Below are 14,465 nucleotides of genomic sequence, written 5' to 3'. Positions count from 1 at the left end.
CTGGGCAACCAGTTGGTGAATGTTTGCAGACAAGTCAACATCTTCCATGTAAATGTTTAGCAACCAATGAGGTTTTTGGTGTAGCAGATTTCATCTGGCAACTGTCAACAAACCAACCGGACAGAAAATACACATTTTTCTTAACAAACGTCAGTTGCACAGCTCTGGGCTTGTGAGACTGATGCATACAGAAAAGGCTTAGGTCCAGAAATCAATTTTCAGTGACTGAAATCAGTTGCCCCTTTCACACTTCACTAGTTTATACCAAATTTTCAATCCCAAAGCATTAAACATTAAACAAGCAGACATTAAAACAGCCTCCCACGGCTATAAGGTTAACCAGGCTGTACACCTTTTATGGCTGAAGTAAAGGCAGGAGTTAACGAATAGTTTTTATTTTCTTTGTCAGAGAAAACTGTGTTTAGAGCTCAACGCGAACATTAGCATCCTAATATCCTCCCAGCTGACCAGCCCTGGCACCAGTGCAACCATGTCTGCTAGTGTGGCAAAAAGGAAATTAAAGCAGTCCATTAACCAAACAACTCACGGCACAGTGAACATCACAGACAGAGTATACGTGCCAATGGGTGGATTTCACCTCAACGACAATAATATGTCATTTTAACCTTTCAAAGCAGACCTAGTTTATAATGAATGTACCAAAAAAAAGTAAAAATTTCAACTCTGACATTGTGAAGTAACTGCAGCGACCTGTTATTAGAAGCATTACTCATTCAGACAGTTTAATGCTATAGAGACACTTCAATGTGTGTTTTATTATTACACTGACTTCATCTCTTTTTGCTGCGTCATGATGTGAAAACTTTCTCTCCAGCTGAGCCGTGTTGTTGTCTACGTGGTGACCTTCTGTTTATACCATGGCCTGGACAAATGCTTGTTTTTAATTGGCCCAAAGGATGTGGTTAAATTAGTTGCTACCAAAGACAGGGTGAACGGCCTAATGGCTGTGGGCAGGAAGTCTTTCATCTCAGATAATCACAAAGTGAAGAATCTCACTGAGCCATTAGCTAACTGTGAGTCACTAGGATGTTCCGCAGTGAAAATGCACTGCAGAGACGGAAATACAAAAAGACATTTTGTGCCGAATTCAACAGATTGAAAAACGTTAAGTGCCCAAATCAGCTTGGCATCCACATACATATTTCAGCATACAAACAAAATAAAGGCTACATAATGTTAACATCCAGAACATACTATGTTCAGCAGTATATTCAGCTGCTTTTAACATGGTCTGTTATTTCATGTTCACACATCTTGTTGGGGACCTCTCAGAGGGATGAAGGTTACTGAAGCTTGTTTGATGCAGCTTTTGCAACAGAGCTGCTAAGAAGCCTCACTGCTATCAGGATTAGCTAGGATTATTTGCTGCTAACAGCAAACAGGTACACACTCTTGAACCTTTGGATTCAGAATCTCACAGTTGAATGCCAACAGGATTACCCGGGAGCAGTTTCAAACTGAATGTCAGATTCCTATAAATACAGATGAAGGTTAAAGCGTCTGTCCACTGGCCCTGGTATAAGCAGACTGAGATTGTGCAGTGCATGTTTAAATGGATTCCTTAAAAGTCATTACTCCTGTGATATCCATTCACCTTAAACATGCACCTCTATGGGTCTTCACTTCATAGAATTTCTCTTTCATTTGCAGCAAGTATGAAGAGAAATACCACCAAGTTAATAAAGGTCAAAACAGAGATTGTTGGTCGGTTGTTTTGTATTGACTCTTGGCATGGTTTGTCACGAGGAAGACACCTTTACAGGTGACTTACAAAAATATACAAAACCTAAAAATCTGTTGATGTTGTGAAAATAGTTGTCATTATTGTTGAGGATTTGGAGCTTTACATTTCACAAATAATTTTGCTCTTCAAAAAAACCCACTGAAAGCTGTAATTACAAAAAATCTTTCATTTGCATCTGTGTACATCATACAACTCAGGAGCTGCAAGGCAATGTTCATAATCTTTTATGAGCACGTGCTGTTTGCATCTAAACTGAAGGAATGTAAAATGTGCCCCTCATTTCCAGTGTATATGTGAACTAAGACTAAATCCCTGACTATTTTCTCTATCTCTCTTTTTCCCCTTTCACTGGACAGCTTTGCATAAACCCAGATGCCTCCCCTCCCTCTTGACGAACGCATAGTGGTCATTCAGCGCCCCAAAAATTTAGCCCTTTGCGAGGCTTCCCCACAGACTATCCCGCAGCACTCCTCTCATCTTACAGCCTCCTCCAATGGACAAGTCGCTCAACCTGCTCATCTCCATCCTTCTCAGTCCCAATTTTATTCACCCACCTGTAAATCTCTGACTCTGGAATGCAAGCGCAGGTCCTCTCGTGTGCAGAAATTCAAGGGCGACCAACCTGTCCTCCCGGCGGCCGTCAGACACATCCCTAGCCACTGCCACAGCAATGGCACGGTAACTCTCGGCCCGCGTCTGCCCTCACACACGCATACTATTGATATCAGAGTGACATTGGACAAAGGAGGAAGAGGTGGTGGAGGAGGCGGAGGATTCAGCAACTCATTAGGGCGTAGCGGGAGTATAAAAAGTGGCAGAGGGAAATGTGTCTCTTCAGGGTTCGAACAAGGACAGTGTGAGAGAAAAACCGGAACTGCAGGGAGGCCAGGTGGCGTCGAACACAGGCCACAGCGAATTCGTCAGCTGTCATCAGCCCCTGGTGGGGTCCTACAGTTTGTCCCCGCCCAGGCGCAGCAGCATAAGTTTAGGAGTGAAAAGGAGAAGGAAAACACTGGTTTTCTTAACAGATGTGACCACGAGTTTTCCTCTATAGGTCACAGGACAAGCACCAAACTGGGACCGGTCCATCAAAGCCTAAATAGTCACAGTCTGACCCACCACCACAACTCTGTCCCTTTGCCCCATGCTGCCATCCTAAACTCCACCTACCCCCCGTCTCCTTCCTCCCAACCCACCTATGTCGCAGCCTCTCTTCAGCAACGTAGACAGCCTCACCCAGCCTCTCAACCCAGGGATCACCGCCCTCACCTTCTTCATGGTTTACCCCTCTCTCCTTGCTCCTCCCACGCTGGAGGGTTCCCCAGCCCTGACCACACCTGCACCATCGACTGCGCGCACCCATTCAGTTGTGGCTGCTGGAGGTTGGTAAGATGCAGAGGGTGTAAAGGGCACTCGGCTAGCTTTCAAGGAGGTGGTGGAAGCACTTCCACCTCATTTTCCTGTGGTCACAATGTTGGAGCAGTAAAGAGAGGAGGTAAAGAAATGGGCCTGAGAAATCTGGGTGGGTGTCTCTCCAACGCCTCCACCTCTAACACCTCATCTTCTAACAGCACTGCTTCTGAGTGTCGCGCGGGCCTGTTCAAACCTCTCCGCTGTGCCTCCTGCTCTGGTGAGGCTGGAAACTTTGAGAGTCCTGCTATTCTTCGCAAAAAACTTGTAGGAGGATGTCTTCCCTGCACCCCGCTGTCCTCTTCTGCCCCTCTGCGGGCAATACAGAGCTGCGTCACAGGCTGCAACCCCAAAGCTTCCCAAACGGGCAGTTCCACCTGCAGCTACTGCAGCAGCGACCCCATAGTGGTCACATACAACCCTCGCAGAGGCAAACCCCCAGGAAGAAGCATTCCAGCAGCTCATCCGATGTCTGTGTATCAAGCCGATGATGACGACTACAGCGTGCGCACCATCTGGCCCGAAGAATTGGCCAAGAAGATGACCCACTCTAAAGCTCAAAAAAATCACTGTGCTGGGGGAGGTGTAGGAGTCGCGAAAACCTGTGCGAGTCAGACCCAGAATGGCAGTAATGGAACAGGGCTCGTTCTCCTGGACTGTCAAAACCTCAAGGAGTACGCACAGACGCAGCTCACAGACCACGCTGGACGGAGGCGGCTTCAGCAGGGCAAAATGGCAGCCCTCGATTTTATGGGCTGCAGGTCAGGACCGGAGTACGACAACGGTCGGAGCTCGCTGAAGAGGCTTTTGAATAAAGCCGAGGATGCGGGAATGAGCGATGGGCCTGACCATGACGAAGACGCAGCATATCCCTCCTCCCCCTCTCCCCGCTCTGCCTCCCCACCGTCACCTGTGTCCTTTTCCCCTCCACCATCCGCCCCCACTACGCTAATCAAACCCAAGCCTTGGCAGAGAGACAGGGAGGGAGGACACACTCTGTCGTCGGCTCAGTCACTTCACCTGGCCTTGAACTCCCTGAACAGAGAGCAAGATGAGGAGAACAACAGAAGTAAGAACAGCTTAAAATCCAATTGTGCTGAGGCCATTGCGGTCAGTGATGTAAACCTGGGTCATAATAGCTGGTGTCAGCTTGTTTTGATCACAGCTGTTGATCAAAAATCTTTTGATTAGCTTCATTTTATGACAGTGTTAATGTTCTAGTGCAACCTGCTTTTATAATCTACCAATAATGCACACAGAATAATATGACCCACTTTTGCATCAGGGACAGAATTGCAGATTCACTTTAGTTTTTGTCGTTGCATTGTATTGATTTTTTAAGTGTTCTCTTGATTTGGTGCTTTGTTGTAGCAGCTACTTGTTAACTCGCAGTTAACACCACCTCTCGACACTATCATTTCCCAGTGCGCCTCTCTCTGCCGCTCTCCTCTTCCTTGCCGGCTTCTCTTTCCGATGAGTCTGTGATGACTCCTGATGCGGAGAACGCTGTGGTCAGTCCCATCCTGCCCTTCCTGTATCTGGGAAATGAGAGAGATGCTCAGGACCTGGACCTGCTCCTACGCCTCAACATCGGCTACGTGGTCAACGTGACCACACACCTGCCTCTCTACCACGTCAGCTCTGGACTGCGCTACAAAAGGATCCCGGCCACTGACAACAGCAAGCAAAACCTTCGACAGTACTTCGAGGAGGTTTTTGAGTTTATTGGTGAGTGCTCCACCTCTTGTACATTGATGTGTGCAGTGTTGGGCACTGTGGTGGGATTACTTTATTAGGTAATAAGTAGGGGTGCAACGATACTCGTATCGATATTGAACCATTCGATACAGTGCTTTCGGTTCTGTACGCATATGTATCAAACAATACAAAATAAAATTTTAATTTATTTTATCAACTTTCCTTCTGACGATGCTGTCTGTGTTGAGCGCTCAGTGGATCTGCGCTTGACAGTGCAGCCTAGGCGGAGTAGTCGAACGCAGATTCACTGAGCGCAGGGCAAGCTAGCGAGACAGAAGTTAAGCTCTCCTTGCAACATGGCAAATTGAACCTCCCCCACCCTCATTCAGATCTGGCGTTTGGAACTATTTTGGTTTTCATGTGATGTATGACCCTGAAGGTAAGCGAGTCATGGACTAAAGTAAAACAGTATGTTGGATGTGCCATGCAATGCTCAATTACATGGGTGGGAACTAGTGTGTTAGCGCAGTTAGCTCGTTAACGTGTTGGCACGGAGATTTGCCGTGTTGTGGCGTTAACGTCATTTCAACGAGATTTACGCTGACAGCACTAGTGGGAACACAACAAATATGACTGCACATTTACACCGACATCATCCTAGTGCAAAGACAAGTGGAAGCAGACAAAAACAACAAGCACGCATGCTACAAACTTTACCCTAGTCATTTAGACAGCCGTTAGCACATGATTCTCCTTATGGGGACCTGATATGTTTAATATGCTGCTGAGAATATAGCCCAGAAGAAGCGTATAGTATAGCTTTTATTTTGGAAAGAGCCATTTCTCTGTAATAAACTCTCTTTTCCAAAGATGAGTGATTCCTCAATCAGATACAGGGCTCGCTGCCCGACGTCCTGGGGCTAGCGATTTTTCCAGTTGGGCTACCAAAATCTATCTCTGCCCTGTCCGTCGGGCTATCGTAGGACGGAAAAATATATGTCAATGCTTTTGCATTCTTTCGGAAATGTAGCTGGGTAATTATGTCATTGGCATCGATGAGCCACTGTCAATATGTGACATATTGAAATCGTGTTTGAATTTGCGCTTGTTTTTTGCTTTCACTTGTTTCACTTTGCAATCGGGCGAACTGTGTATAGAGAGCGACAGCACTGATTGGTGAGTGATGATAATTTGCGCACCAATTCCTCTGACATCGTCTTATCAATCGTTAGCTTACTATGCAAAAATGACAGGTGAAATCTCCCGCAACAAGCTTAAACATGTGAGAGGTTGATCGCGCAGAGAATCGATGAGCGTTATGTGAGTGCGTGTGCAAAAGCAGCAGGATATATATTGTAGCGGATCAGGGCTGTTCGGGGTTCTGTTTGTACAGTTATGTTTTGTTTATGTTGCCATAGTGACGGGTGACGCCCTCTCGCTGCGACGGTGTGTCCTTCCGGGGTCAGAGGGCGCCCTGTGTGTTGTTGTCGTTGCTGTGCTGCTGCCGCGCTGAGCAGTTAGCTAGCGGCAGTGTTCTTCTGCAGATGTCAATAAACGGCTGTGCTCCCTGGCTAGCTCACGGGAAGCAAGACCAAACGATACCCCCGTCTCCTCCTTGTCTGAGCTCGCCACATTGGTGTCAGAAGTGGGATGATGGTGGCACCCCATGTTCTGACCCGAGTGACTTTTCCCCCGCCAGTCGTGATCGGCCGGTGCGCCAAAAGAAGGCACCTGGACATTTGCAGGACTTTGTGTGAGGTAATGGGGTCGTCGGGGACGACTGACCCCTTGGGTGGGGGCTATGTAGCGGGTCAGGGCTGTTCGGGGTTCTGTTTGTACAGTTATGTTTTGTTTATGTTGCCATAGTGACGGGTGACGCCCTCTCGCTGCGACGGTGTGTCCTTCCGGGGTCAGAGGGCGCCCTGTGTGTTGTTGTTGTTGCTGTGCTGTTGCCGCGCTGAGCAGTTAGCTAGCGGCAGTGTTCTTCTGCAGATGTTAATAAACGGCTGTGCTCCCTGGCTAGCTCACGGGAAGCAAGACCAAACGATACCCCCGTCTCCTCCTTGTCTGAGCTCGCCACATTGGTGTCAGAAGTGGGATGATGGTGGCACCCCATGTTCTGACCCGAGTGACTTTTCCCCTGCCAGTCGTGACCGGCCGGTGCGCCAAAAGAAGGCACCTGGACATTTGCAGAACTTTGTGTGAGGTAATGGGGTCGTTGAGGACGACTGACCCCTTAGGTGGGGGCTATGTAGCGGGTCAGGGCTGTTCGGGGTTCTGTTTGTACAGTTATGTTTTGTTTATGTTGCCATAGTGACGGGTGACGCCCTCTCGCTGCGACGGTGTGTCCTTCCGGGGTCAGAGGGCGCCCTGTGTGTTGTTGTCGTTGCTGTGCTGCTGCCGCGCTGAGCAGTTAGCTAGCGGCAGTGTTCTTCTGCAGATGTTAATAAACGGCTGTGCTCCCTGGCTAGCTCACGGGAAGCAAGACCAAACGATACCCCCGTCTCCTCCTTGTCTGAGCTCGCCACATTGGTGTCAGAAGTGGGATGATGGTGGCACCCCATGTTCTGACCCGAGTGACTTTTCCCCCGCCAGTCGTGACCGGCCGGTGCGCCAAAAGAAGGCACCTGGACATTTGCAGAACTTTGTGTGAGGTAATGGGGTCGTTGAGGACGACTGACCCCTTAGGTGGGGGCTATGTAGCGGGTCAGGGCTGTTCGGGGTTCTGTTTGTACAGTTATGTTTTGTTTATGTTGCCATAGTGACGGGTGACGCCCTCTCGCTGCGACGGTGTGTCCTTCCGGGGTCAGAGGGCGCCCTGTGTGTTGTTGTTGTTGCTGTTGTTGCTGTTGTTGTTGTTGCTGTGCTGTTGCCGCGCTGAGCAGTTAGCTAGCGGCAGTGTTCTTCTGCAGATGTTAATAAACGGCTGTGCTCCCTGGCTAGCTCACGGGAAGCAAGACCAAACGATACCTCCGTCTCCTCCTTGTCTGAGCTCGCCACAATATTTTAGTTCTGCTGAGCCAAATAAGACAGGTCAGGGTGAAGAAGTGACAGCCAAAGAAAAGCTTACCACAAAACGGAAAAGTTATGACAAATCAGACTATAAGGCAAAAAGAAAGTTCAGCTTTATGGTTTCATGGACAAAAGAATTTCTGTGGCTGCAATATGACAAGCGAAATAACCAGGGCTGCACATAAGTGGTCCGCAGGTGCGCATTCGCTGTCAAAATAAAAAACGGGCACAAGATAAGAAGTTGCAACGCGTGTTTGCATACATAAGATTTTCAGGAGGAGGACAGACATTTGTTTAGAACTCTTAAAGATGTCGAAGAAGCAAGCTCCTTTAATCAATTACTGTGATGTTCCTCCACCTCCAAAGAAATGTCAGAAGGAGTCCGAACCACAAAAGAAGCACGTATTCTCGGAAAAGTAGTTGCAGGAGGTGAGCTGGCTTCAAACAAATGATGAACGCACAGAGATGTGGTGCGGAATGTGCCGTGAAAATTTAATAAATGACAAATTAAAAAGGCATGAGCATTTTTTTTTGTATCGGAAAAATATCGAACCATGACACCAAAGTATCGAACCGAACCGTGAATTTTGTGTATTGTTGCACCCCTAGTAATAAGGGGTTAAAAGTTCTACTTTAGTAATTACTAGTGCTGTCAGCGTTAATCTCGCTAAAATGATGTTAACACCATAACCACATTAATGCGGCAAATCTCCTTTAGCGAGTTAACGTGAATCGCCCGTGCGAGGGCTACACAGCGTCAACGTGTTAGCGCGGTTTGGCGTTAACGTCATTTTAACGAGATTAACGCTGACACCACTAGTAATTACATTTTAAATACTAATCCAAATAATGGGAGGCTTAGCTTGTTTGTGGACCTACCAGCATTTATATAGAAGCTTGATATCAGTTTCTGCATTACGTAGAGACAGACGTAGTACATGCTATCTTAGCTATCTTTCAGATGTAAAAAGGGCTTTTACCAAAAATGTCAGCTTAGGTGCTAACTAGTAGCTGTGTCAGCACTGAAATGGTAAACCTACTGCCAAGAATTAGCAATTTTGTTGTGAGTGGAAGCTAGCATGCTAACATCAGAGCAATGCTAATTTTTAACTGTGCTAATTTATGTGTTATGTACAGAATGCATTGCATTTGGGCATGAAGAAGCATCAAATTACTTCATTAACCAAGAAACATTATTGAGAAGCAAATCTAGACAAAAAATGTCAATCTGGGCCAATCTAAAAACCACGATATGATTATGACACAGATGACCAGAGTGGGCATCTATAACCAATATTTCCCCGAGTCATGCCCTCTCTTCTAATATTGTTTTGAATAAGCACATGTGTGTGCAGGCACCCACACAGCATCTTAAATACACTGATCAGTCACCTTATTAGGTGAACCTTGCTGGGACCCCGTTTGCCTTAGAACGATCCAGAACTTTAAACAATGCTCAGTTGGTACTAAGGGGGCCAAGCGTGCCAAGAATTTACCCCCCACACCATTACGACACCACCAGCAATATGAACTATCGATAAAATGTAGCATAACACTTCAGCAATCTTCTTTTGGCTTATTTTGATGAGCCCATGTGGATTGTAGCTCCAGTTGGCATCTGGTGTGGTCTTCTGCCATGTGATTATTGTGTTAACAAGCATTTAGCAAGGCGGTGATAATCCTGTTTTATTAAGAAACTTTATTTGAAAGAGAGAGGGGCCAAAGAAGACGTAGAAGTCTGGAAGAAGAAAAATTCTAATTTTTAAAATAAAATTTTGTGTCCTAGTCAGCAAACCTTTTAGAGTGTTTTAGTAGATTTCACTGTTGATTCTATAAATGTAGTTTTTATGTACTAGGAACAATGAAATTAAAACTAATTAAGGTAATACATCAATTTGTCCAAATAAGTGCCTGAATGACTTCCAAGTGGCATACTTCTAGGAGGACACTGGTCTGAACTGGTGAACTTATTTGTACCAGCATTTCAACTGTCACGGTCCCACTGCTCTTCAAATACAAAAACAAGCCTCTGTCTCATTACTGCGACAGCTAGTGAGCTCAATTAGTGATGCATGGTATGCAGGTAGGACCCGCAGTTGGTCTTGTTGATAAAAGGATAGTGTAGCAAAATTAAGGTTAACAAGCTTCCCCTTACCAGAAGATATAGGAATGACATCGAGCATATGTTTATTAAGACGTCGAGCAGATAGCTGTTACTGTCACTTTTATTTTTCAATGATGAGCTAATGTTCAAACAGTGGTTACTCAGTGTCAGAGTGTTTGCGGGATGCTTTATTACTCCTTGCTGTGACTTCAGGAGTCAGGAGACTACTGAAGTCAGTAGTCTGCGATAACTGTTGCCTGGTAACCTGCTTTTTCTTTTTGTACTGAAAGAGAGAGGAAAGGCAGTGACTTGCAATGTGATCGTTAGTTCCTTTGTTTCCTTTAAAAGCTATTGTGTTAGTGTCTATGAAGTGAATTGCTGACTCTGTGCCATGCACTCTGTGATTCATCTGCAAGTTTATTTAATAGCTGGTAAAACTTTTTCTTTAAAGTTACAAATGAAATGAATTATTAAAAGCAAGTGCTGATGATGTACATGTTGCTAAATGTGTGTTACTTGTGTTTAGAAAAAAACTGATGCAGTGTTAGGTCATTTTTTTACTTCTTGAATGAAAACTGAGCTCATCCGTTTTGTTGCTCTCATCCACAGAGGAGGCATATCAGAGTGGACAGGGAGTGCTGGTACACTGCCAGGCAGGCGTGTCCCGTTCTGCAACCATTGTCATCGCCTACCTTATGAAGCACACCCTCATGACAATGACAGATGCCTACAAATACGTGCGGAGCCGCCGTCCTGTGGTGTCGCCGAATCTCAACTTCATGGGCCAGCTTTTGGAGTTCGAGAGGGACCTCAACTCTGGGGTGACTCCTCGCATCTTGATGCCTAAGCTTAACGGTGTGGAGACGCAGGTGTGAGAAAGGTCAGGGGTCGCGAGTGTATGGAGGGAGTTAGCGCAGGTGAAAGAGAGAGCAGGACTGAAGTGGCATTGATGAGGCATGAAGGGAGGACTGGAAAATGCTGTTGTGTTTGGCAGTTAGTGCACTTTTCATACTGTGAGACAAAAGACTGGACGGTTCAGTTGTTTAAGTAGTCGTTCTTAGACAACTTGATCTCCATCCAGCGTCTTGTTTTTAAGATAATGTGCCAATATTTTGTATATATCTAACATCACTCAGATATCTCAACACGTTTTTCTTTTTCGTCTAATGCCTCTTCCTTTCCATTCCCATTGTTTACAGTCACAGTAACACATTGGAAGATACTGACTCTGTTGCCATGAATCATAAATGCATGCAGAAATGGAAAGGAGGAACTTTAATACTGCTTCCACTGAACCGCTTGGATGCTTCCACCATATGTAGCAACACAGAGGTCATTTCGATGCACTTTATTTCCCGTGCGTTTGTTTTAGTATCACCAACTGAATTGTCACAAAGATGAGAAGAATTTGTCATGCAGACCTCAAACAGTGTTTTTGGTTCATATTAACATTTTTCTTTTTGTTGTTGTTGTTTTTTACTAATTTAAACACTGTACAATAGAGCATTATAGAGCCAGGAGGGAAACGTATCACAAAACGTGACAAACAGAGCTTGATGCTGGTAATGGCAGTTTTTATTTGAGTGAAGCAGCCTGTGTAGTAGAAAAGAATAGCAGTGCAGTATTGAACATTACACTTATTATGCAGGTTAATACACTAAAAGAAGCTTGTAATGAAAGTGGGAATGAGAGCGCAACACCTTTTTTTTACACTCTATGATTTCAAAAAATATTTAAAGGTTTTTCTGCTACGATGACACTGTGCAGTGTGCGTTGTTTCTTTTGTGGTTACTTTATAAGAGAGATGTTTTTTTTAAGCATGGATTTGTCCTGTTAGGGGGCGTGGCCCAATATTTTTTCAAATTAAAGAGCACACAATAGTTTGATATAACATTAACATTTGTTTAATGTTAGCGTAGCCTATCTGGTTGGAAACTGTGAGCTAAATTGTTTTATTTCTGTGTTTGTGGGGAATTTGTGTTGTTTTTGTTTTTCTAAACAGCAATGCGAAAAATAGATGCTTTTATTTTGTACCGTTTTTTAATTGCGACCTAGGCGTCGTTTCATAAATGGGATCGCCAGAACGGGGCTGAAGTTATTTTTTTCATGAACTTTACTACTTTACAAGTCCTCGAGACAAATATACTTTAATATTTTCATACCTTTGTGAACAAGTTGCAGGTTTTTAGCTGATGCTAAGGTTGTTAGCCCCTGTTCTTTCGCCTTGCTTTCCATACTGAATTTCTTCCTCGTGCGCGTCATGACTATGCATTCTCTTTCATTATGAAGGTTTTGGTTTGATTAGAAAAGGGCATTTGTTTCACTGTGAATTAGTCCAAATGTAAATCCTATTCAGGTTTAAGGTGTAACATACTAAAACAATGAGACTTGCGTTTGAAAACGATCTCATTGCAAAGTATAGTTACCTGACTTCCCCTTAAGTTGCTTACAAACTAGTTGCTAATAAAAGTGGTTGCCTAATAAATAAACCTCTAGGCAACCACTTTGAATCACAAGGAAATTGCACCCAACTGACTGCAACTGTTTAGAGACAGGTTGCCTCCCGCCAGGCAGCCTGTCTCTAAACAGTTGCAGTCCAGTTTGAACTGACTGCAATCACTCTCAGTCACATTGATTGCCATCATGTTGCATTCAATTATAGTCAGTCTGCGTCGATGAGAGAAACCTGTCTGTGATGCATCTCTTTGCAATAGGACTCGAATCAACTTGTTGTCTGCTGGTTGGATTCTGGCCGTTTTCCTACAGAAAAGCAACAGTGCTGAATTCCTGTATCATTTTGCAGTAAAATTGCTGTTCCTGCAGCAGCTATGTCACTATTTCAGAATAAATAGATCTATTTCAGAGATTCTGACTGAACTCTGAATGGAAGTCGTCTATGGTTATGTTGAGACTGCAGCAGGCTTTGACTTCTTACTGATTTTTTACAGTTAGTCATGTATTATCACAAACAGACTGCATGCCGATACCAGACCGATAGCAGACTACCTCTGTCTCACTGCTTCTTCGCATTGGGCCAAAGTCATTTTAAAGACAGCTGACTGCGAGTGGTTGCATATCGGGTTGTCGTTTCCAGAGCAACAATTTCAAAGACAAGATCGCAAATTCATTGCACATGGTTGCAGTAATTTGGGTTGTGCAGTGGTGGTCTGTCTGTAGCATTAATGTGAGGCTTTAAATGAGGCATAACTCATCTGTGAACTGATTAGAGCTGCTGTTTTGAAATCTGCTAAGGTAGAAATTTAGTTTATACATTTTCTAGTCTGATATCATATGTGACATACAGTATGTGGAGTACTCTTCCCAGCCTCAGTTTAACAGGCACAGAAATAAAGACTCAGTCCGTCAAAGAAAGGTCTACAAATAGGGGACATTTGTGCTTGTTTTCCATTAATCCAACCATTCTGTTTATCCTGAATCGCAGGGGGGCTGTAGCCTCCCAGCTGTCGTAGGCTGTGCTCTCGCCTCTTAGTCCTTTAAAGACAGAAGAAAGAAGTGGTAGTGCAGACTTGCCAATGACTGTAAAGTTCAAGGATTTGGAACATGTTTCTTAATAATCTCATAGCTGACCACAATGTGACAATATGTCAGGTTACAGGTGGAAGCTACGACCCAAATAAATCCAGATTTGCAGACAAATTCACAAAATTCAAAGCTTTTAAATTAATTTTACAATATGTTAACCAAATCCTAGTTGTTGCTTCTTCCATATTTTTTTAACTAGTAATTTAAAAAAAATCCCCTGATACAATTTTCTAAAACCAAAATGCCTTCAGGTTAAGCAGTTTGAATAAGACTTTAAGAAGTTATCCTGAAACTTTTTTGGATTTAAGTGACTTTAAGAAAAGGTCTATATTTTTCTACCGTCTTCATCATGTTGGAGTGCCCGTTGTTGTTGTTTTTCTGTTTTTTACATGACTCTTTGTTTTGTATACGAAAGACCGTCTGTACGGAATGACATCTTCCTACTCTGCTGTGATAATGTGGATCGGATCTTCTTTGAGTTGCAATGCATCCACTGTTATCAGACCTCTGTAAACTTGGGAGTGGGTGGGTGGGTGTTTTTTTTTTTTTTTTTTTTTTTTTTTTGGGGGGGGGGGGGGGGTCAACTCGCCGTATTCCTGTTTTTACCTCTCGCCTTTATTTCAGCTGGAGAAACATCAACCAAACGTGCAGTTCGCTCCTCCTGTCTCTCCAGCTCAGCTCGCAGTTAGGAGAAGGGGTAACGTTTGAAGAGGGCCTCTTACTATTGCTCCTTTTATACAGACTTTATATGCAAAGTGGCTGCCGAAGCAATTTCTTTGAATTCTACACTGTATGGACTTGCTGTGCAGTCGAGTCGTTGCTGACCTCAGATGTTTGTACTCGAGAGACAAATCGAAAGGAAGTTTCTCTTTAATTGTCATGAACTGAAGGGCCAGTGTCTCTGTGAGTGTCCGTATGTGCGTACAGTTTTTT

The 14,465-nt window shown here is 44.5% G+C and overlaps 1 protein-coding gene across 3 annotated transcripts in view; it reads left to right on the top strand.

Annotated features, from left to right (window-relative positions):
- The window catches only part of LOC146565422 (uncharacterized), a 31,158-nt gene extending 17,110 nt beyond the window's left edge, over positions 1 to 14,048 (top strand). For all 3 annotated transcript variants that reach the window (XM_085288557.1, XM_085288558.1, XM_085288559.1), the window contains 3 exons: positions 2,122 to 4,244; positions 4,601 to 4,903; positions 10,599 to 14,048. In XM_085288557.1, the coding sequence (XP_085144683.1) occupies positions 2,138 to 4,244; positions 4,601 to 4,903; positions 10,599 to 10,864 (2,676 nt within the window). In that variant the 5' untranslated portion in view covers positions 2,122 to 2,137 and the 3' untranslated portion in view covers positions 10,865 to 14,048. The remainder of the gene's footprint in view (positions 1 to 2,121; positions 4,245 to 4,600; positions 4,904 to 10,598) is intronic.
- Positions 14,049 to 14,465: the final 417 nt, after the last annotated feature.

The sequence above is a fragment of the Mchenga conophoros genome, linkage group LG10, assembly GCF_057382185.1.
Source record: "Mchenga conophoros isolate Kocher_MC1m ecotype Shallow Benthic linkage group LG10, M_conophoros_male_GT1.1, whole genome shotgun sequence".
NCBI classification, from domain to species: Eukaryota; Metazoa; Chordata; class Actinopteri; order Cichliformes; family Cichlidae; genus Mchenga; species Mchenga conophoros.
This window is presented reverse-complemented; position numbering and strand designations above follow the sequence as displayed.